We start from the raw sequence: 24,165 nt of genomic DNA, 5'->3' as shown, positions 1-24,165 counted from the left end.
CCTGTGGCCCCAGGCAGGCGGAGGTGATTCCCTTCCTTCCCTGCCCTCAAGGAGCTTTGAGTCTGGCAGGAAAAACATCCTGAGTGAAGCAGCCTCTGGTCAATAGTGCAGCTTCTGAGTGCGGCTGGAGTCCCAACCATGGAGGGATCAGGATGGGCCGCAGTCATCAGAGCAGAGGAGGCCCTGGAAGATCAGGAAGAAACTGGGCCATGGCTGCTTCCCCAGAGCCGCCCTTCTTCCTTCCTCCTGACTCTGGACCCGGGAGCCGCTGGCCAGGGTGGGGCTTTGGGGAGAAGGGGAGACTAGGGTCTAACACTCAAGGTCCTCCCCCTCCCCCAAACCCTAATCGGCCTCAGGCGCTTCCCTCTCCCACTCTGGGGCTGGGCTGCTGACCTTTGGAACTGGAGCCTTGGAATGCTGAATCCTCTAACTTTGACCTCCCAATCCCCATCAAGGGATACTATTTAAAGAGGCATCTGAGGACTCAGCAATCTAGAGCTAGGGTGGGGGTGGGGGCGGGAGGAAGAAGAGAGGGGCTTTTAAAAAAATGGCGGTTACCTAGCAACTGAGTCTATGCTTTTGCTGAGAAAACCAACAGAAGGAGCGACCTAAATCATCGAACTCATACGTTATTACTGCAGGATGATGATGTGCCAGATATATTTATATCTCCCAGCCTAACCTTTTGGAAGGCCTATGGGGGCGGTCACAGCCATGGAACCTAAACCACAACTGCAGGCCACTGGTAGCAATGAAGTCTTAAGTGTCCCTTCCCTCCCTCCTCCCTTGTCTTAAGTGTCTTTCCCCCTCCCCCCTCCCAGCCCAAGTGAGGTCACCGCTTTAGACAAGGCTGTCAGGAGCAGCACAGACTGGTTGATTTCATCTACAAGGACCAATTCCCAGACAGACCTCCCTGCTCCATCACAGGGCACCAGTCTGCCCCAAGGCACTCTCTTGCCCCCAAGGATTAACCAAAGGCTGGCTGGAATGAGCAGTAAATCTTCAATCCTTCAACTCGTCTCTGACAAAAGCGCCTGCCCCCCCCAGCGCCAGCCCCTCGCCAGGGTGAGCGATATCCTGCACAGGGACTCAGCTGATCAGAAAGACTGCTACTCATCAAATTCAAAGTTGTTTCCTGAACTTGGAGCTCATTGAAAAATAAATGAAATCCATTTCATGGCTATCTACTATTGGCAAATTTTAGCATTTTAGCACTAGAAGGAAATGTGGAAGTTGTTTGGTCTAAACTCTTTATTAAACAGACCAGGAAACTGAGGCCCAGAGGCACTGACCTGCCTGGGGTCACACCCATCATTAGGGAGCAAGGTCCGATTCAAGTTCTCTGACCACAAATCCAGGCCTTCTCCAATCCCAAGGCCCTGGGAGGCGGGCGGGAAGATGGCATGGAGCCGAGGGGCAGAGCTGGCACTCAGACCCCCGGCCCCACCGCACCCTCCCACCACCCTTGTGTTCTAATTCCCCAGGCACTAATGCTGGACTCAGGCTCTCCTCCCCATCAAAGGAAGGGCCCAGACCCAGGCTCAAACCCCAGGAGGTAACATGGAAGAGAGAGAGGGCTGCAAGACTGAGCTGAGCAGCCCAGGGGCAAGCCTGCCTAGTCCCCTAACCACTGTCTGTCTCCCTCCTCCTCCTTCTCCTCCTCTATTCAGACAGTGGAGACTCCTGCAGAAAGATCTCTTCCGAGTCCCCTCCTCAGTTCTTCTCCTGTAAAGTCCTGCCCCCCATCCTGTTCCTCTGTCCTTCAAGGTCCAGGCTGCCCCACCCTCCTGTCTCTCCTTAAATCTCTCACAGTCCGGGGTGTCTTGACCAGTCAGGGGCTTACATTCTAAATTAAAGGGATGTCTGTCTGTCTGTCTGTCTGTCTGTCTGTCAGATGGGGCACAAGCTCCGTGGGGCCAAGGGATGACTTGTCTCTGGAGTACTTGGCACAGTATCCCCGTGCTTCACAAAGGCTGCCGAGCTGAAGCTCCTTGGAAGCAGCAGCCTGGGAGTGGGCAGGGAGCATGGGTTTCCAGTCTCTGAGGCCCCCGTGGCCGGCAGGTGGCCGGGAGCCCCGGCGCGCCCTCCTGTGAGTGGGGGCACCTTGAGGGTGCTTTGGCCCCGGGGCTCGCCCTAGCACAGGTACAAGATCCCTGCCCAGCATCCCCGTCCCTGATTTTCTCTGCGGCCGGTGTGGGCCCAGGGCCCGGCTCCGCGCTGCCTCCCAGCGGGGACAACCCTCCAAGTGCCTCACACTCCCCGCCTTCTGCCTTGAATCACATTCTCTCAGTGTGTGGGTGCGTGTGCATGTTCCCAATGCCTGGGAGATGGGAGGGGAGGGCAGTGGGACTGGGAGAAAGAGGAGCACCGGGTATCGGTTTAGCCTCAGCTCATCTGCTTGGGGCAGGTCCTAGTGCATTCAGGCCTTGCCCCCATGCTGTGCTCCTCACTCCCGAATCCAGCAGCCAGCTCCCGTCCCCCACCCCCCGCCCCGCCCCCGCCCTGGTGGGCTTGCAGCAGGCTTGGCAGCGGCGTCCAAGCCCCATTCTGGGCCTGGCTCCTCAGAGAGGGCCTTGGGACTGGGAAGCGATTCGGCACAGATGGGTGGGGAGGGGCAGCGAGGAGGGGATTCCCTCAGCCCCATAAAAGGCCCAGCTCTTAGATCAATCTGCAAGCTCCTGCCACACTACTTCCTCACGCCTCCCTCACCCCCAACGCCCCTCTCCTCACAGCTGAGGGCTAGGAGGACTCCATGCTCACGGTTCACATCGGTGCTTAAAATAGACATTTATGTAAGTCTAGTTCTGACCCGGTAAGGAATGAAGATGAGTTTGGGCAAGGGGGCTGACGCAGAGGCGGAGAGAGTGTGAGGAGAAATCACTGCCTGCCCCCAGCCTGAGAACCTGTGTGTCCCAGGGGAACAGCTGGAGCCCCTTTGCCTCACTGGGGTCTCTTCCCACCTTTCATGGGCCTGGGAGTGCTGAACCCACCCCACCCCACCCTTGCTGACAGGGTCTGTGACAGCAGCCTCCCCAGGGCCTTTTCCTTCCTCTAACAGAAACCATCATTTCCAGAGCCCCCTCAAGATCCTCTCGGTCAGAAGTCCCAGAGACAAAGCCCTGGCCCAGGCAGCCAGAAGCAAACCCCGGAGGAGCTGCCTGTGACTGGGGGGTTGGCGGCGGCCCCGGGCGCGCTGCACACGAGCACACAGGAGCGCACAGACTGGCTTCCTGCCCCCGAAGACATGCAGCTGCACAGGCGGACATCTCACACACAGGCCCTAAAGCAGAAATCTGCTCCCCCCCACCCCGAGGCTACTGAGAAGCAGGAAGTGAATTGCAGCATCCCCAGCGTCCCTCCATTTTCTAGGCAAGCTGCTGGGCCCCAAGGAGCAGGGGGAGAACGGGGACCTTGTCCCAGAGCGCAGCCGCGGAGGGGACCCAGGTGCAGGGGGCAGGAAGCGCTGCCACGGCCTTACCTTCCCACAAGCCACCATGGAGAGGGCCAGCTGGTACCAGAGGTGGAATTCTTCACAGGCAAACTTGATGGCTCGCTCCAGGCACTGGGGAGGCAAAGGGCACCAGAGTCAGCGGCTCCCCGCTCCCCTGTGGCTTCTGGGGGAGTGAGGAGGGCTCAGCAGTCGGTGCTGGACTAGGAGTCAGGGGCACCCAACCGGAATCTTGCCCAAGGTCTCTATTAGGAGTGGGGCTTCTCTGGACTCCCTCCCTCCTCTGTAAAAGGAGGGGGCTCCACCTCTTTCCCTCTAACTCTATGCAGATATCAGCACAAACTGGGGGCTCATTTGCTCCCTCCTGCAGAGCCCCCCCGGGGCTTGATGAGCAGACACTGCTTGGCCAAGCCCCCTCCTCCAGTCTCAGTTCCCTCATCTGTAAAACCGCACCACTAGCTCTCCTACAGCTCACAAGGCTACTGTGCTGATCAGACATGAAGTGGCTTCTGAGAGCTTAAAGGTATCATAAACGAGGAGTTCATATTAGCCATCGTCTCTGTCACCATCATTCTTTCTCCTTTCTTCTTCCTCTTCATAAAGAAATAAGCTAAAAACACCATGAGCCACTCTGGGGGACAGAAGAAGGGAAACTTTCAGGCAAAATCTGGCAGCCCCAGGCACGGGATCGGGTGGGGCTGAGACCCAGCCCCCGCCTGCCCCAAGACCCAAGGGGCAGCACCTCCAGGCCAGGGCTGGGAGCCCCCGCTGGAGCGGCAGCAGGAGCCCCGCAGGACCAAAGTGCTAGGGAGAGGTTCGAGGCCCAAGAGAGGAGTCCCTCATGCTCCCCCACACCCCTCCCATCTCCTAACCCCAGAGCTGTGCGGATGGTCACCAGGAAGAATAAATAAGGGCATGGAAACAGCTGGGTGCAGCCTGTCCCCCTGCTGGCGGCACCAGCAGGCACTTAATAAATACTTGTGACTCGGGCTACCTGCACCCAGCTCTGACCCAGGCATGGGGCTCACAGCTCCACCCAGACCAGTCTGCCCTTGGCGTCTCTGAATCTGGGAAGGAAGCCCTGGCCTTCAGGGGACGGCCCAGGAGAGTCTGAGGAGGAAGGCAAGGGCACATCCTGCCCTCCCGACTCACCAAGGGCCGCTGCCTGTCCTGCCTGCACCCACCCTCCGAAACGTGGGGGCTGGCCCCGAGAGGAAGGGGAGGGGGCCGGCCGGCTCCCATACCTCAGAGAGCATCACATACTGCCCCCGTCTGCCCAGCGTGATGCTCAGGAGGTCGTAGACCGTGGAGGCGTCCTGGAGGCTGATCACTCGGTCCTCCTTCTGTTCTGGGGAACGGCTCAGAACCACTTCCCGGGTGGCCTGCGGGGGGAGACGATTCAGGGAGGAGGTCAGGCCGGCTCTGGACACCCACAGGTCCCTCCTCCCCGGCACCCCGCCCGGACCAGGCCTCTCTGGGTCATCTGCCCACCATAGCGGGGACATGGGTACTGGGTACCAGGCTCGCACTTGGACCCAGAAGCTTGTTTTACATTCAAGCCCCTAAATTATAGCCGACGCCCACAAACATTGAGTCTTAAATAAAAAAGAAAAGTTTTGGGTAGGGAAGGGTCAATTCTGCTTCCTATGTCAGAGACAGAGGCAACGAAAGGTGACTCGGAGAACCCTCATCCTATGCACAGCCCTGCCCTCGTCTCTACAGCCTGGGCGTACAGCGGGCACAGAGTCCTGGACTTGCCACCAGAAACAAATGACTTCAAATCCAGTCTTAAACACTTACTGGGTAACCCAGCCAAGTCACTGTCTCTCTGCCTCAGATTCCTCATCTGTAAAATGGGGTTCTCTACAGCTCCCCCTCCAGTGTGGTTGTGAGGACCAAGCCAGATAACACGGAGCTTAGCAAACCTTGAAGCACTGTGTAAATGCTAACTGCCATAATTAGCTTTTATTACATAAGGCTTTATAAATGCCAGCTGACAACTATGCGAGCACTTGGAGGTGCAGGAAGCACCACCGCGCTGACACTCGCTGCTCTAGGAGGGGGGCTCTGGTCCCCATTCCACCACCGAGGAAACTGCAGCAAAGGGAGGAGACTCCAGGGCCTCGTGGCCAGGCCTTTGCCCCACATCCCAACCGTGGCCTCGGCTCAGGTGAATGGCCCTCCCTAGAAGGCTTCTCCCTTTTGCTCCCTGCAGACCTCCTTTCCTCTACTCTTCCCTCCCCCTTCTGCTCTGCCCACATTATGGGGCCCTCCCCAGGGCAGCTTCTCTTCCAGCAAGGGACTTTGTCATCTGCACTCAACCACAGACTCCTTCCTCCCTTCTCTCTCTGCCCGCATGCTCACGACCTGGTTTCCCATCACAAGTCTACGTTTTCCAGATGGGTACTGGGGAAAAGGAGGGAGAGGAGGACCCTAATTCCAACTGGAGGAAGGACATCAAAGCAACCTCTCCCCAAAGTCTCTCCCTTGCCAGTTCCGGGCTAAAGAAGGTTTACTTGCTTTCAGTCATGGCTCAAGCATCACCTTCTACATGAAACCTTGCCTGAACTCTTCTAATTAACTGTCAGGGCAATGGCCTACCCTGCACTTATTTTCCACGTATTTATTCTGTGTTTACTTATTTATGTATAAGTGGTCTCCCCAGAGAGAAGAGAACCTCTTTCCAAGTAGGGGCTGTTTAATTCTTTGGACCTCTATCCCCAAAGCCTGGCATAGTTAAGTAAGGGCTTAATAAATACTCTTCAATTAATTTTGTTTTAAGATTTGATGCCCCCAAGGCAACAGACTGTCATTAACAATTAGCCAGATGTTGAAAGAGGGAAGGTTGAAGGAGGCTGACCTCCCCAAGCTGGTCCAGCTGGACAACACCTCTTGAGGAAACATATCTTGGCAGATCTCCCCAAACTCAAAGTCCTACATGCCATCCTGTTACCATTTGTAACCATGTGAGACTAAAAACGGAAACATATGTACAGACTGAACATCTGAACCCAAGTCTTGACTTTGCTTCTTGTTAACTATACAAAAATAAATGTCACTTACTTTTCAGTCTCAGTTTGCCTGCCTGTAAAATAATTTTGTCACAGGCCAAACTGGCAGAGTTGTGATGCATAAAGAGTAAGTACAGGGTCCACTATGAAAAAGGGCCTCAGGGTCAGCCATTCTTTCTTTAATCCAACTGAAAATCTTGGGCTTGGAGTCAGGATCCTTGGGCAAGGAGACCCTGGGGGGGAGGGGGGAGGGGTCACATTGACTCCAACCATCAGAAGAAAGAAGGCAGAAGAAGGATCCAAAGAAATGCCTAGTGCCCCAACCACCATTCTTCCCATAGTACATTCTTCATGTGGGGAAGGTGGGGGGGGAGGACAGGGCCAAATGATGAATTCTGGTCCTAAATCCCCTCACACACACACAGATGGCAACCAGCTCCCCTCCTCCCTTCCTCACCTCACCTTCATCCAATCCCTGATCAAGTGCTACTGACAAAGGAGTCAACTCCCAGGGGGTCCATATCTGGAGAGGGAGATGCCTTACAGACCCAAAGGAATGGATCTCTTCTGAGGGAATTTCTCCGAGGGAGATCTTTTGGGGTGGGGGAGCTATGTGGTCCCTTGGAATCACACTAAATAAGCAGATATCTATTCTCCCTAGAGTGGTTGGCCCAGTTTACTCAGGGGTGAATTGGACATGGGGCCTGCTGGCATCCAGACCAATTCCAAGGCAAATTACTCCAAGGCCCAGGAAAAAATGGGGGAGCTCACTAGGGCCTCCAAAGGGTAAGGGGATGGAGAAGAAATGCCAGTAATAACCCCGTTACCAGCAAAATCCACCCCCACATGGACCATGGAGGGAATGGTGATGAAGAGCTCCACAGCAGTGTTTCCGGAGCTCAAAAGTGATCTCAGAGCTCCCTCTGGGTCCCTGTGCTGCACCAGCATCTCTGGCTCGCCAGCATCCCGCCCAGGGCCTACACATGGGACACATGCCAAAGGGCAGCCCGCCTGCCCCAAACGGGGTTTGAGCCCAGGACTTAGGGACCTGGCGAATCAGAAGGGATGTGGGAAACAGCCCCTGGGCTCCCTATCTGCCAGCCCAACTTCCCTGACTGGGGGGGGGGGGGGGGGGGGGGGGGGCTGCACAAGCTCCTCATCTCCAGCCTCAGCTGGACCTCACAAGCTTGTCAAGCAGCTGCTGCCTGGCCACAGGGTCACCAAGTTCTGGAGGCAGAGCTGGAAACCAGACCTTCCTGCTCTCAGGGGTGGGCGCTATCCACCTCTCCAGCCCCTGGCCTTAGGATACTCTTCTTGCGGAGAAGATGGGAATCCAAGGACTAGCAATAAAAACAGATGTGGAGAAGGGGGGATGGGCGGGCCCAGAGAGCCCCGAGGGCAGATCCCAGTTTTGCAAAGTGCTTTCTGAGCCCTCCATGGGGCTGCTCTCAGCATGGGCCAGGGGCCACAGCCGGAAGTGAATTCCACAGCAGCTCTAAGGCGGACGGGAAGGCTGCTTCGGCTCTGGGGCCCACCAAAGGCTCCGGGATGAGAAGGGCCAGGGGCTGTGTAAGGAATAATGCCGGGTCTTGCAGCCCTGGCCAGGCCCACGCTGGTGGCTGCCGAACTCCAGCTGGCCAGCTCCCTGAGGAGTGACCCTGGCAACAACCCTGGCCCTTATTAAAAGAACATTCAGGACAGAGTGCTCTTGCCACAGGGCCACTGGAAGGAGAGCCAGCCTCCCCGAGGCCGAGGCCTGGGAAAAGCTGACCTCTGGGGCACGGACTCTGACCTCAGAAACTAGCATCAGAGCCACCAGGGAAGAGAAGGCCCTGAGGTCAGAGACTGGGCCCCCAGCAGCCACCAAAGCAGCATCAGGAAAAAGTGGGTCCGAGGAGGTGGGTGGGGGGTCCTGAGGGGAGACTGCAGCGGCTGGCACCCTGTGAGGCAAGGCTGGCCGCAAGGAGGCTGTGCTGTGGCCAACACAGGAAGAGCAGCTCGGCGGGACACGGTTGCCATGGTTTTGGGCAGGGTGGCTGGGCTGGGCTGTGGTTGCCAGGCTGCAGCTCCCTCAATAACTGTTGTCAGCAGGATTGGGGAAAGGGAGGGGTGCACACTGTGGGAGGGAGGGGGTGGTGGGTAATGGAGGAAACCCACAGGCTCACCTGCCACAGCTCACGGGGCGGGCCAAGGCAGTGGCGGGAAAGGTGGTGCAGAGACTGGGGCAAAGAAAGAGCTAAAAAAGCAGTTCAGAAAAAGGAGTCCATAGGCTGGGTCTCACAGCACACTCCTCTGTCTAAGGCTCAGCTACTCTGAATGGTGACTACTCCCAGAGATCTCTGGCTGCCGGAAGGGGAGTTCTTCCCCTCTCCCTGGCCCCCCCTTCCCAATGCCTTTTCAGGCCTCGAGCCTGAACCCAGTTCCTCTAAGTCTGACAAGCCATAGCTTTGCTAGGCCCATCCCTGTATCCAGGCCGCTAGGGGGCTCTACCTGCTTTATCAGTTTCACACCTTTTTCATTTCATTGGACTCTTGAAATCCTACCCCATTTAGGAAACTTTCCTTGACTAGTAGAAAGGGCCTCTAGGACCCCTTCCACTCCAAGGGCCCTCCTGCAGCATGGCAACGTGAGCTCTCAGGCCCCTGGGGGTGGGGGAAGCCACATGCTGAAGGAAAAAGCAGGGACTTCCCCCTAAGTCCGCCTCTCCTGGGAGGCCTGACTTGGTGCTATGACCCCCCTCGGTATGAACAGTGTCCTCAACACCACCTCCTGCGCTCCCCAGTTTCTCCCAAGAGTTGATCCAGGGGCAGCAGGATGGAGCAGTGGCTAGAGCCTGACCCTGAAGTTGGGAGGAGCTGAATTCAAATCCAGCCTCAAGCAATAGTTCCCGGCTGTGTGACCCTGGCACACCCCAAAACCCACCTCAATTCCTTGCTGGACCTACAGGGCAGCCTTGTGATCTCTCTGGTATATCTCAGCACTCTTACTTCTGTGAGGATGACGGTCTTACTCCGAGCAGGAAGCATCTGGACTTTTGTCCCTGAATCCCTGAGCCGCAGACTCTCTGGTACCCACTTGGGCTGGTGCTTAACGAAGGCTTACCGACCCACAGACTTCTGCAGACAATCTCACTCGGCTCTCTGAAAACCAGCTCTCCAGGGCCCCCTGCTCTTGCACAACTGAGGAGGTCTTTGACACAGCAAGCGTCACTACCCTCCCTTTGGAAATGGGCAAACGCAGGCCCAGGGAAGACCCCCACATGAGGCTTTCCCCGAGGTCCCGGACTGAACTGAGACCCACACTGGGACTGTGGCAGGTGCTCCCGCTGGTGAAGAACAGAGGGGTGCTGATGCTCCGGGGAGCACTAGCTCGGCAGGGGCCCACGCACAAGCCACACACACACCTGGAGAAATCCCCAATCAGAACCAAGGCCAAGGCTTCCACAGGGCGGTCTTAGAGCCCGGGCTGTAGGTGTCTCACAGATACACCCCCCCAAACAGTAGGCCAACCAACCACGGGAGGCCCAGTCGAGCAAGCCCCAAGCCACCTCCTCGCCTTCCTCTGAGCAGTTATCTAAGCAAACTGGGGATGTTTCGCTTGGGGAGGAGAAGGCACGGGGGGCCTGTGATGGCTGTCCTCTCTGCGGTCTGGTCGAAGGCCACCCAAGTCCCACGGTGCAAAGCGGACAGGTCAGACTCGAAGTTCTGAAGAGGCTCCCCGTCGGAGAAGAGAGGAGCAAGACGTTCCACACGGCAGGGGGCTGCCTGCCCCTTCCAGCAGAGGCGGCTGGGCTGTGGGAGGAGAAGCTCCTTCGGGTCTGGGCGGCCTGTGACCACGCAAGTTCCTTTGCCATGTTGAGACTCTGTGCTTCGCCCACCGAAGCAACAGGAGGAAAAGAGCCTCCCTGAGCTCAGTGAGGAGCTAGCTACTTCATGAGCTCTGCCCCCTTCCTGAAGGACATCCTAATATTTGGCTTCTCCTTCTCCCCAGCAGACAAAATTACCCCTGGCTCCAGAGCAGCCATTATATATAGCTAAGAAATAACACGTTACATCTCCCGTCTACTGGGATGATGGACACGCCAGCCCACGTCGGCCCCCAGAACTGCTCGCCCCATACTTCACTCCTGTTTCATAAGGCTCAGCCCATTCTGCTGCTTGGCAAGAAGGGCCTCAAGTTTCCAAAAGGGAACTTGAAGTCTTCCTTGGATCAGATTTCCTCCCCTTTGGAGCAGAACCCTTCTCCTTTCTTCAAAGGCCAAAGAAGGAATCTCTGGAGATATCAAGAGTCAGACTATCATCTCATTGATAGAACAAAATAATCTTTTCTAGAGGACTCTAAACCATTTGAAGACCAGAGATGCTCTTGATGCTTGAGGGATGTAGTTAAAGTTGAAATTTTCAGGTAAGAACTAAGTTAGATTCTCAGTAGGCAGCCAAACATATACTCTAGGGAGATGGGCTTTAGTTAAGGCAATTGGTATGTTCTTGAAAAGATTTTTAAAAATCCAAATTCTGCCAACTGAATCAAAATTTAAATGAATCTGGAAGTTGCACAGTTTAAAAAAAAAATTCCTGCAATGAGTCTCTTTTATAAACTGAATAATTTCTCTTGCAAAGTACATTAATTCATCTTTCCTCTTTTCTTTACCCCTATGCTTCCAGACACACAATGACCACACTAATTTATCTGCTTGGAAAGTACTGCTTTTTTACATATAAAATTTATTTAAAGCAAGGGCCACCTGGAAACCACTTGTGTCAATATGAGTTAGTGCACTGCCTGGCAACTTCATGGTTTTCACAGGGCAAAGGCTTAACCTACCTTGCAGGGGTCCTCAAACTTTTTAAATAGGGGGCCAGTTCACTGTCCCTCAGATTGTTGGAGGGCTGGATTATAGTAAAAACAAAAACTTTGTTTTGTGGGCCTTTAAATAAAGAAACTTCATAGCCCTGGGTGAGGGGGAAAAACGTCTTTAGCTGCCACATCTGACCCATGGGCTGTAGTTTGAGGACCCCTGCACTATAAAGTAGCCATTTATGCTAGTAGTCATGACCAGATAATACACACAGCTAACATTTATCTATACAGCTTCTTGTACTGAAGATAGATAGCAAATGCTTTTTATCCTTTGGCACCATGAAAGAGGTACAGAACAGATTTTACAGTGATAAAGTGATACAAAGAATAGAAAAAAAAGGAAAATAGGGAGGACCAAGGTGGTTCTAAGAATTGTTAGAAGTGAAGCAGCAAAATAATCAATGGGTCTTCCCCTTCCCTATTGCTGGCTCTCCTCCAACCCTATATGCTACCCAGGAGAGAATAAAAACAGACAAAAACCAAAATGCTAGAATGAACTGAGCTGCTTTGCTGGGCCCCAGATGGAATCAACCCCAAACCATTCACTTTTATAGAACTGGTAACCAAAAGATGTTTGGTTTTATATTCACTACCTAGGGAATAGGGCCCAAAAAATACCCTGGCCCACAGAGTTCCTAAAACTACCAAGACAGAACATCCAACCACTAATCATTTGAGAAGTGTGTGGGCAATACACTGCACAGTGCTAGATCATTGGGGAGCTACCTTGAATGCCATTCAGTCCCTACCCCTGAGGCAATAACAATCTGGTAGTGGATGTTAGAACAAAAATTAAAAATAGAGCATAATACAAAAGGCACACAAGAAAGAGGCTTATAAAGTGCTTCAAGTTAAGACAAAAGGGATATAACTTCCAGCTCAGGACACCTGAGAAGGAAAGAGCTGAGTCACAGAGAAGTATTGAAGAGTATGTGAGAAGTTATTGGAAAGCATATTTGAACATTAAAGGATGGGGAGAATGGAAGGCATTTCACATGGAAGGCACAGCACAAACAAAATCACAAAGGAAGAAACATGGAGGACTTGTTTGGGGATTGATGAGTACAGAATTAATGAGGGGAAGGCGTGTGAATAATAAAAACAGCAACACGCACTGATGTAGCATTTACTATGTGCCTGGCACTCTGCTTAAGCCTTACAATTATTTTTTTCCTTTGATCCTCCACAACCCAGGGAGGGATGTGCTATTTGCTATCTTCATTTTACAGATGAACAAACTGAGGCAAACAGAGCTTAAGTGACCTGAGCAGGGTCACACAATTGCCTGCAGTCGGATTTGAACTGTTTTCCTGACTGCATGTTAGAAGCACTTTCCTAACTACCAGGTAGACACCCAACATTAGAAGTGATTTTTACAGAGCACTTTGAGATCCACAAATCCAATTTCAAAGGTGAGGAAAGAGTGCCTACTGCCACACAGCTAGTAATTGCCTGAGGAAAAGGAGAGCCGTGGATTCCTCAGAAGAACTCCAGCATTCTGACCTCTGCAGACTGGATGTGAGAATCTGGTCTTGGGCAGTAGGCAGCTGGAACCCCTGAAAGACCCTGGGCAGTAGAGTGGTGATGTGACTATGCACATGTCCTGGGAAGATCAATCAGACGGCTGTGTCTGAGGGGAGCAGAGCTGGGGCTGGAAGACGAGGAAGGTTAGTGCAACAGTTCTGAGAAGGGAGGAAAGCCTGACCCAGGCAGGGGGAACAAGAACCCCAAAGCACCCAAAGTGACCCAAAGGTCACACAAAGATGTGGAGGAAAAATGTATGTCTAGTCTGGCAATGACTGACTCTCAATCCTAGTTTTTGGTTTAGGGATTGGCTTCAGTTGCTAAGGCAACAGTATCCACTGGGAGGAGGATCTATAACTGTGAAGTCCTTGAGAACATGGACTGCACCTGAAACTCTTCCCTGCCCCGATTTCTTTCAAACATATGCACCCCTAGGTTCTCAGGGTTCACTTAAAAGAACTTGGAGATTGTCTTACTGGCAACTCAGAGACAGAACAAAGGATCAGAATGTTAGAATCAGAATGGGCCTTCACGGGGCTGTAATACACACACTAACCCATTGGTCCAAACTGCCCTGGGAGACGAGAGCCATTATTAGCTCCACTTAGAGATGAGAAAGCTAAGGCTGACAGAGATCAAGTCACTTGATGAGAAGAGCGACACAGAGTCCGAGACAGGATCTGAGCACCAGCCTCCCCGACTCCCAGTGCCACGTGGCTGCCGAGAGCCTCAGGACCCCTGCCCTCAGCACTGTGTCAGTAACTTGACTTTATGGCCCTGGGAGAGGCACAAAGCACTTTTCTCGCCATCACCTTGGGAAGGAAGCAGAGAACAGTGATCCAGACTCTACCCAGGACTCTGAGCTCAGAAGTGACCTCAGGCCATTCCTCGGCCAACACCGCCCTTTGGGCCGGGCACTGTGCTGAGTGCTAGGAATGTGCTGAGCGCCCCACTTAACAGGGGAGACAATTTCAAGGTGCGTCACCTGCCAAGAGTCGTGCAGAACTCTCACCCAGGTCTGTTAAAGAGTCCCAGAGGACCAGGGGGTCGGCCTGAGCTCTCTCAGAGCTCCCCACGCTGCCCTGCCAAGCCCCTGACCTCCCGGCGCAGGGCTCTAACAGCACCACTGTGGCTCCAATCGCCCCGCTGCCATGTAGGGCCTGGCGGGGGGTCCCCTCCCCTGTGGGCAGTATGACTCAGTGTTAAGACTCAAGGCTTGAAGTATGTCTATGGAGAGGATCTTCTGCCACAGGGTAGTCCTGGGCTGAGGGATGAGCAGAGAAGCCCGCCCACTCCAGGAAAGGCGCTGTCCTCAAATGCAGGAGGGATAAAGGGATTCAAGTTCTCAGCCCTGTTCCCCCTTCCAGCTCTGCTCTTGGGATTATCTTGTCCTTACCAGGTAGCCTTAGGCTTGAGTTCTCTGGGTCTCAGTTTCCTCATCTGTGAAATGGAGGGAGGCTGGGTGACCTCTTAAGTTCCTTATGCCCAGCCAAAACATCACACATTTGCCAAGAGTCAGCCTCATCTGCTCCTGGGCATTCTAGTCCAGGCCAGCAAAGCTCCCCAATGGGGCTTGGAAAAGCCCCGGCAGCACCCTGGCAAGGAAAAGCACTTTTGCTCCTAGGGCTCTGCCCTAATAGTTGCGCTGTGCAGCTTTCCTACTTCTTCAGATACCGCAGAAAGTTCAGCAGCCCCAGCAGCCAGCTGGGCATCTGTGCCCATCGAAGCCCACAAAACCTCTGCCAGCATCAAGACCAGGTAAGGACGTCTGGGACGCTGGGTCCCAACAAGGGCCAGGAGAGCCTGGGTTGCTGGGACCCAAGGTGCCCACTGGCCCTCACTGTGACCTTAGCACCAAGGAGGATGGATTGGGGAAAAAAACGAGAAGCATAGTAAGACAGAGAAGCTGGAAGGCTGTCACCTTGTTCTTGCCTGGGGCTCCTGGGGCTATGGGAGGCTGGGGGCGAGGTGTTAAATCCATTTTCCTTCCAATCCTGACAACTGTCTAAGGCTCTACAGGTCTCACATTTCTAAATAATTTGAGAGTATAGTCAACCTATGCAGGCTTGGGTGTGGGTCCCAGTAAGTGGCCATTGCAAAATGGCCTAAGTGGACGAAGAGTCTCCTCCTGTGCTTGACCAAGTCCTTGCCTTTGCATTCTTCTAGATTCTCCAGGACTGCCCTACCCATCATCCACCTCACCTGCTGTCAACCAACATTTCTCAACTTTTGCTGCTTAGCAATTATTTGTGTTATTGCAAAAGGGGGGGAGGGAATTGGGCAAAAGGAAATTTTTCTTTGGGATCCGAAAAGGTAGTGGTTCATCGAAAGCTCTGGTTCTGGCTTAGACCTCAAATCGGCCGAATGATTAGGGCATATAAGCGACTGTGACCTGAATGACTATCTAGATTAAACCTTGGGTCCCCGGGGTGCAGAGAAGCAGCAAGCAATAGAACATGCACAATAAACAGGACCACCATCTCCAATCTCCTGTCCTGCAACGCGCCATGCTAGGCAGTGAGTTGTAGCCAGGACTAGTATTCCATCTATGGCTAGAGAGCAAGTCTACAGTTAAGGCTAGGAAGTCAATGAGCTAACGGCTGGAAGTTTTCTCCAAAACTAGAATTCAGTGTGTAGAAATAACCAGTGACCATTCTGGGGTTGAGGCTTGTTACCAATTGAGTCATGTTTCAAGAAAGAAGATTTTGACTTCTCATCCCTGAAAAAATTTATGCCAGAGCTGGTTCACCACTTGTCAGACATATTTTAAGGATCAATTTCCAGTTCTGAGATGCTATGATTTTATGGCTAGGGTCAGAGGTCAATCTGGGGTTGGGATCAGTGAACAGCTTTCTCTAGGAAGCTTATTAGCCTTTAGAGAGCTCAAACCTGGGGCTGTGGCTCCAAATCACTGAGCTAACCAGACACAGATGTTCTTACAATAAATAACCATTCATCCACTTCATGAGGCTACAATTTTGCAAATCTTCCTGGACAAAGGTTGTTTTGGTTGGTATTCACATCTTACTCTTTTCACTGAGATGTGAAGATGCTAAATAATCTACATGTCAAGCTGGGGCAAGAGGGGAACTTGAACTTGCACCCAACTTGGTAAGGAACTTTGAATGAACAATAGTGTGCGTGTCTGGGTTCCTTTACTGCAACGCCGCATTTCCCTCCTACCATCTCCTTGCTGGAAGGTCTCCAAGTTGTGGTCAGTAAACTAGGAAAGCTGCCCAGTATCAGATCTGGGCAAACAACAGTCCATCCTCACAGCTTCTGTGGATCTGAGACCATAAATGGTGTGTGTGGGAGCTTTGGAAGATTTGTTCTGGAGCAGAAGGGAGGGTGAAATATTCCCTTGTCAAACTCTACTAATTCAACCTGCTGCCAAATTAATTTTCCTTAAACACCACTTTTATGTTCTGTTCAAAAACTTTTACTGACTCCCCACTACTGAAAGCATAATCTCCAGGCAGGCCAGGAAGGCCCTCCAAGTCCTCTCCTAATGTCCCATTTTCAGCCAGACTGACCCCCCAAACGCATGGGTGCTTCCCTCTTCCACAACTCATCCTGAAACACCTTTACATTTTCTTGATTACTAGCCAAGGCCAAGTTTCAAACCTAATAGCTTAAACCTCACACTTCCATGAAGCCTTTGGAGACCACTCTAGTCCATAGTTATTGCATTCTACCTAGTACTGTAGCCAGCTTTTCATGGATACACAATTTCTCTCCCCAGCTAGATTATAAACTCCTTGAGGGCAGGGAGATTTATTAATCTTATATTTTTTTAATCTCCCAAAGGCACGCAGTTCAGGATGGGATAGAAAATCAAGGCTCTGACTGATTAATATTAATCCATGGCAAACTAATGGGAAGCACACAAGGAAGGAAGAGAAGCAGCCATCTTCAACCTTCTTCCCTCTTTTTTTCATGGCGTCCCCTCCCTCAGCTCATGCCCAAGTCCCAGGCTTCAGAGACCTGGGGTGGAGAGGAGGGACAGGGGCAAGCCTGTCTCCCCCAGAATCTGGCTTCAGGCTGGAGCAGAGCCTGTCCTGCTGTCCCAAATGCCCTACCTGACTCGCAGCAGGCAAGGGGCCACCAACCCCGAAGGCTTACCATGGACTCACTGATGAGAAGAACCAGCAGAGCCTCCTCGATGTTGTCATTTGGGCAGTAGAGACTGAAAGACACAAACCCAAGCCCGTATTCAGACTCCCTCCCTCAGTCCCAGGCTGCTTGATCACGGAAAATGGGGTCAGCCAGGACCCATCTCTGCCTGTCACAGCAGTCCCTGGAAACATGAAGCAGGCTCTTGCATGATTCATAAGCTACCAGACACCCCCTTCTAGGCAGCAGCACTCCCGGGCTCTTTTACGTGCCCCCGGTGACCAACTCCCAGACCCTTCCCATGGAGGAAAAACCTTCAGGTCTGAGACCGCTAATTGTCAAACGAGCCTGCAAGGACAGCCGGGGGCGGGGAACGAGGACGGCCTATGACTTTTTCCGCAGCCTGGGCTAGGAGGAGAGCAGGGTCACACGATCAGGGGAATGGCAGAAAGGCGTCGGTCACCTGGTGGGCCGTCACGAGCACCCACCCATCCCGGCTGCAGACAGTGCCCGGCTCACACCGGGCTGAGCGCCCGGCGGAGATTTTAAGGGGTGCAGGGCTGGGAAGAGGGTCCTTTGTGAGCTGGCGCTTGTACTTTGACCAGAGATGACCCATGGGGTTTATCACAGAGCCGATGGGAGCTAGTTTAACTTTGGGGGAAGGGGCGAGCAGAACAAAGCCAGGGCTTACTTGTCTCCAGCGTAGAGGTCGGGCTTCCTAAGAGGCTGGGTGATGAAGGAGTTCTGCTCCTTGCCCATAAACTCAGGCAGAGGATGCGACAGGGGCCCCCAGTAGCAGTCCTCGCTCAGAGAGTGGAGGAGTATTCCGGCCAGCTGCTTCGCGGCTGTCTGACAGAGAGAAAAGGCCGACCCTTCGCCCACTCACTCCCTTCCAGCACAGCCCTGCAAAGCCTTCTCCCATCTGCCCGGGCCGTCCATCCCAGCACTCTCCAAGGCTCCCCTCCCTCAGGGCCATCTCCTCATGGAGCCCTCCCAGAGCTCTAGTCCCTGCCCAGGACCCTCCCCTTCTCCCGCGAGCATTTCCAGTCTGGGCTGCAACTGCACATCAAGGGACATGGCCCCCAACAAAGCAAGCTCCTTAAGGGTTCTGAGGATGCCACGCATGCATCCCCAGCCAGGCCCTCATCCCAGGGAGAACAGGGGGCCCCGGCTGGGAAGGCCCCGTGCAGCTCTGCCCCAAGCCACTGAGGCCCAGGGCTGGCCTGCCTCGGCCATGGGACAGGAAGGCAGCCAACACAGCTCCACAGAGCCAGAGGCGTCCCCCACGGGGAGGGGTGCTCCACAACGGCCATGGCCACAGGGGGGAGGGAAGGGGCGCTTTGTCTCCGTCCTCCCTCCCGGTGTCTCTGTCTCTCCTCCCTCTGTCTGTCTCTGTTCTCCCTGTTTCTCTCCACCCTCCAATCTGTGTCTCTCTGTCTCTCCTCCCTCTATCTATCTCCTCTCTCCTCTCTGTGTCTGTCTCTCCTCCCTCTCTGTTTCTCTTCTCCCTCCTCTGTGTCTCTGTCTCTCCCCCTTCTATCTCTGTCTTCTCCTTCCTCTCTCTCTCCCCCCTCTATCTCTGTCTGTTTCTTCTATCTCTGTCCTCATTCTGTTTCTCTCTTCCCTCCTCTCCGGGTGTATGTCTCTCTCTTCCCACTTTATCTCTGTCTGTCTCTCCTCCCTCTGTCTCTCCCCCCTCTATCTCTGTCTGTCTCTCCTCCCTCTATCTCTGTCTCTCCTCCCTCTGTCTCTCTCCCATCTATCTCTGTCTCTCCTCCCTCTGTCTCTCTCCCCTCTATCTCTTTCCTCCCTCTCTGTGTCTGTCTCTCTCCCCCCTCTATCTGTCTCTCCTCCCTCTGTCTCTGTCCTCCTCCCTCTATCTCTGTCTCTGTCTCTCCTCTCTATCTCTGTCCTCCCTCTGTTTCTTTCCTCCCTCCTCTGTGTGTGTGTGTCTCTCTCCCCCCTCTATCTGTGTCTCTCCTCCCTCCTCTCTGTGTCTCTGTCTCTTCCCCCTCTATCTCTGTCTCTCTCCTCCCTCTTCTCTGTGTCTCTGTCTCTCCTCCTTCTATCTCTGTCTGTCTCTCCTTCCTCTATCTCTCTTCCTTCTATCTCTGTCTCTCCTCTTTATCTCTCTCCTCCTTCTGTTTCTTTTCTCCCTCCTCTCCATGTGTGTCTCTTCCCCCCCCCATCTCTGTCTGTCTCTTCTCCCTCTGTCTCTGTCTCTCCTCTCTATCTCTGTCCTCCCTCTCTGTTGCTCTCCTCCTCCCCTTTCTCTGTGTCTGTCTCTTTCTTCCCCTTCCCTCCATAGAATTTCCTTTTTACCACTTTTAAGTTCTGGGTTGCTCTAGTCTCCACAATCCGCAGGACTTCCCGCAGCTCGCTCATGCCCTTCACGATGTTCCTGGAGGCAAAGAAGGGACATCAATAGCTAGCCTTACCTTAAATCAGGCTTCTTCCTCACACCCAAGAAAACTCCATGAGTAAAGAGCTCACTTGCTTGAGCTCCATTTCAAAACAGGATGGAGAATAGTTGTTAAAAAGGAAAAGGAGATGGTCAGGAGCCCTATGACCTTCAATAACTAAATAAATGATAGCAAACTTTCCACAAAGAGCCAAGGTTTACCTGAAAAAGGCAACCAAGACTGCTGGGTTTTTGTTTTTGTTTTTCTCAAAAAGACAGAGACCAGGGACAAAGATCCAGGCTTCCCAGGAGGGGGGTTACTTTAATTAGCATCTACCTTACTGAACTCTTGTGGGAATCAAAGGAGATAATATACACAAAGTGCTTGGCAAAAGCACCATATCAATGTTTTTATTACAAATGTCTAGATGTTAACATAGCAGGGTCCATCTAAAGACTTCTCTGCCTCAGAGTGCCCAAGGTCTGGCTAATGCATAGACAAGGACGAACCAAGCGGTCCCCGTGCCAGGAATGCCTGGGATAAGGATTCTGGCCTTGGAATTGGGGAGAAATCAGTTCAAATCCTTCCTCTGACACTCTGGCTACACAATGCAGGACAAGTCATTAATCTGGCCTCAGTATGAAAGAAGGATAATACTTTGTGAGGTCACCACGAGACTCAGCCAGGACCAGGCAAATTCTATAAAATGCAATTATCAGTGTCATCATCATTTAGGCATTTGCCTCTCAATCAAACCAACAAAATAATTTTCAATCACTCCTGTCTACTGGCCATTGCTTTGCTACCTACAAGCAGCCCTCCCCTGATTAAAAACAGATTAAAAACAAAACAGAACCCAGAACAAAAAGCTCTCCCTTGATATGCCTGCTGGCTCTCCTCCTACAGTCTCCATCCTTTGGTAGCTGAACTCCATGAGAAAGCCATCTCTTTCTCCCCACCCCCCCTACCTCCCCCACCCCTCTCCATCTTCTGCAGCCTGGCTTTAGTCCTCATCATTCATGGAACTGCTCTCTACCTGCCAGAGCTAATGGCCTTTTCCAATGCTCTCCTTCTTGACTGTTCTAGAATCTTTGACTTTCTGGATCACCCTCTTCTGCTACTGTGGCTTCTGACCACTCTATCTTTATAACATCCCCCTTCAATTCTGGCAGCTGTCAGTAGAACTCAGGCCCTTATCTGCCCAGGCCAGGACTATTACTAGAAAAGCCTTCTGACTGGTCACCCAGCCACAAGTCTCTTCCCACTCCAGAGAGAGATGGGTTACGTGGATAACAAAATTTCCAAAGCAGCACATTCTGACATTAATGTCAAACATATTAATATATTTATAATGATATACATACATATGTATATATAGGAAAGTCTGAACAAATTTGATATATAAAGGCAGAAGAAAATTAATCCACCATAAGGAATGATAAATATGAGAAATTCAGAAAGGCACAGGAAGACTTCCATGAACTGAAAAATAATGAATAAAACTAGGAGAACAATATACAAAATGACATATATAAATGATAAAATGAATAATATAAAGACAACACTAAAAAATTAAATATAATGATCATCCACATTAGTTCTAAGTGATGTTGGAATACCTTTCTCCTCACTATTGAGAGATGGGAGTCTATAGGTACAAAATGCTACCTACTCTTACTCAGATATCAGTTTTCCATAACTGTTTTGTTGTGGATTTTTTTAAGTATGAGAGAGAGAATATAAGGTGGTTAATTGGCAAGTAGTCATGTAATAAAAACCAACTTGTGTTAATAAAATTAAGAGTACATATGAGCCAGGTAAGGCAGCCCTGCAGAAGCACAAAATGTCTATAGCCCCTGAGAATGAATCTAAGACCAAGCTGCTCTGAGCTTTCTGTGAGACCCCCTCATTATCTCAGGACACTCTCTGGGAAGCCTTTGAGTTACAGCACAGGCTCAGATGAAGGGAAAAATATAGTCACTGTCAGGTTAGGGAGAGAAGAATCCTCTTTCAAAGTCTCCCAGGCTAAAGAAGGAAGGAAAGGAAGGATAAGGGAAAGGAAATGATTTGCCCTGGGAACAGGAATGATGTCAAGGATAGAAGAGCAAAGTTAAATGATCAGAAATCTTGAGCCAAGAAACAAAATGACCCTCCTGACCTCCACCCTCATGAAGTACAGACCTGCTATGTAACACAGTAAGTAGAAAAAGGCTAGGAGAAGGAGGTCTGAGCCTGGCCAGTCCCAAAATAGCTGTCCAAGGGGCAAGGCCCTTTATCTAATTATGTCTCAGTTTTCCTCACTACATAATAAGTATATTTGTAACCTACCTTAAGTAATGATATGCACAATACTTATAAATCTACCATAATAATAATAATTCATTCTTTTAACACTTTGAGATGGTGCTTTAGGTAGATTTCCTTACTAGATAGTTTAAAGATACTTTGATATGTTTCAATATATTTGGCCTCCTTTTGAAGCCCATATACTGAATTTTGTACTTTTAAAAACATTCTTCCAAGAAAAGGCTCATTTTCACAATCATTCTCTCTCTGCTCTTCCATCTAAATTTCCCCAAAACATTTCCTTTTTCCTACCCAATGAATCTATAAAGAGAAAAGCTAAGACAGAAATGTGTGCACAAGTGCATCCATTCTATAACCACACAGAAACAACTTGTGGGTTTATCCAGACTGCGGCTCTCAGATCAGAAAGCCCAAGGGAACCTGGACACTGAAGGGCCTCTCTCTGGGGAGGAGCCACTGCCCTCAAGGCCCACTGACAAGGGCATTCTGCTGTGGGCTCACCATGCACCCAGGTGAGCACCCCGCAGTGCAAGAAGGCGATTATTGAAATAAATAATCTGAGTGAAAACTGACTTCTATTTTTAAGGTGCTAGAAGCCTAGAGTGGCACCTTCTGTAAATTATTACCTTTGATGAATTTCTATAAATCTAGATGCACCTCTAAACCCCAGCAGAACAGAAGTTCGACTGTCTCTGCCTCCCTGAGGCTTAAATAATGCTTTGTATAAAAAGCAAGGAAGGGGAAGGGACTATTTAAAAAGTGTCTATTGTGTACCAAGCATCTCTCTATAATGATGATATCCTTTAAGATCCACACAACACCTCTAGGAGGGTAGGTGCTATTATCCCCATTCTACAGTGGAAGAAACAGGCAAACTGACATTAAGTGAAATGCCCAAAGTCACACAGATAGAAGGGGGCATTGGTTGCACGTTTTTCAATCCATGCCCAGAGTCCTATAAATACCTCACCACCTCACTGCCCTCAAGCAGGTAGGTAGCTGGCTTTTAGTAGATGCTTGCTGAATTAAATAAAAGCTAATAATAAATCAGCATAAAGGCTGGAGAGGTAAGGCCTAAGAGTACAGGAATAGAAGATGCTAGTTCTACACCAAAACAACCAGTGAATTTTTGTGACTTCTCTATCGGCCCCTCTAGGAAACGGCATTTCTCTAAGCTTGCTCTCCTTGGAGCCAACGTGGCTTTGGACTACCTGGGGAGAAGCTGAGCTGCAAAGATTTCTGTGCCTTCTCTCTCCCACCTTTGTGAGCCTAGCTACTCAGCCCTCATAATTCCCAAGAGAAACTCGACTAGCCCAAGGATGCTGCTGGGAAGGTTTGCTCTGGGGAGCCTTCACCTTCCCCCAGGGAAATACAAGGTCAAAGTTTGAGAGGCCTTGTAAAGGTCTGAAACTTTTGAGTTGATACACTGAGGTGGGACAATGGAGCACTTAAGGCTAACTACCTATCGGACAATACTCTATAGCATATGCTTGGAAAATGGCCCTTCCCACTCTTCTGTGCTAGTTGAATGTTTTGGTGTATACAGAGAATTATGGGAAGGATTAGGGGGTGGAGTAATACAAGCCAGAGTCACTCTGGGTGGTAGAGAAAGAGAAGGAAGGTCCTGTTGTCCATCCAATTCACTTCTACCCCTAAAGACTAAGAATAAAGACCAAGGACTTTTGTTTATCCTGACTCCGGCTAATTCTAAGGTATCCAGGGTACTAACTCAGTCTTCACAAGGCCTCCTTGGCCCCATTCTACATCATGAAGATCACCTTTCTGAGAGAGCCTTCACTTCATTATTTCCCTGACTCTTCATTACACTCACAGGAATTAGGCAGAAGAGACATTATCATCTAATCTTAGAGATTGGGGTGGTAGCGTCCTGGAAATGGCAGACCAGGGACCAAGCTACTCATCAAAGGAAGGCAATTTTTGCCTTTAGATTTGGGACAGAAATGGAAAAGAGAGCAGGTCTTTGACTTTGGAGAAATTTCCCTCTGCTGCCATTCTGAAATGATCCACATCTCTTACCCATGTTTTGCTGCTATTTTTTTCTGGAACTTCCCTCAGGGCCCGAGGCCTCCTCTCAGGCCTGTAGCTTTCTCAAGCTGGCACAATGCTTTTTTATCCATGCTCTCTTAGAGCCACCATTTGGGAAGTGGCCCAGGTCAACCCTCACTACTATCAGCCTTGTTCCTGACTTCAACACCATGCCCTCACCTGGGAACCTCTCCTCCTGTCTGACACCTTCCCTTTCTTTTCAGTTCTTTTTGTGTGTGTTTTGCTTTTCTCCTTTAGAACAGGGTTTCTTAAAACTTTTTCTACTCGAGACCCTGAATATGTAGGTATATTTTGTATATAAATCAAACATTTATTGATAGAAAAAAATCATAGTTTTGTGAACTGTACATTGGATTATATGACCTCATGTGGAGTTTTGCTTTAGAATATAAGCTCCTTGAGACCCAAGACAGCCTTTTTTGTTTCTATTTGT

General features: G+C 51.2%; 1 protein-coding gene across 1 annotated transcript in view; it reads right to left on the bottom strand.

Annotated features, from left to right (window-relative positions):
- The window catches only part of TTC7A (tetratricopeptide repeat domain 7A), a 174,452-nt gene that overhangs the window by 94,441 nt on the left and 55,846 nt on the right, over positions 1-24,165 (bottom strand). The window contains exons 6-10 of the mRNA XM_051975219.1: positions 19,279-19,357; positions 17,648-17,805; positions 16,966-17,029; positions 4,693-4,830; positions 3,479-3,562 (exon numbers count right to left, since the gene is read on the bottom strand). Of these exons, the coding sequence (XP_051831179.1) occupies positions 3,479-3,562; positions 4,693-4,830; positions 16,966-17,029; positions 17,648-17,805; positions 19,279-19,357 (523 nt within the window). The remainder of the gene's footprint in view (positions 1-3,478; positions 3,563-4,692; positions 4,831-16,965; positions 17,030-17,647; positions 17,806-19,278; positions 19,358-24,165) is intronic.

This window comes from Antechinus flavipes, chromosome 2 (assembly GCF_016432865.1).
Source record: "Antechinus flavipes isolate AdamAnt ecotype Samford, QLD, Australia chromosome 2, AdamAnt_v2, whole genome shotgun sequence".
Lineage (NCBI taxonomy): Eukaryota > Metazoa > Chordata > Mammalia > Dasyuromorphia > Dasyuridae > Antechinus > Antechinus flavipes.
This window is presented reverse-complemented; position numbering and strand designations above follow the sequence as displayed.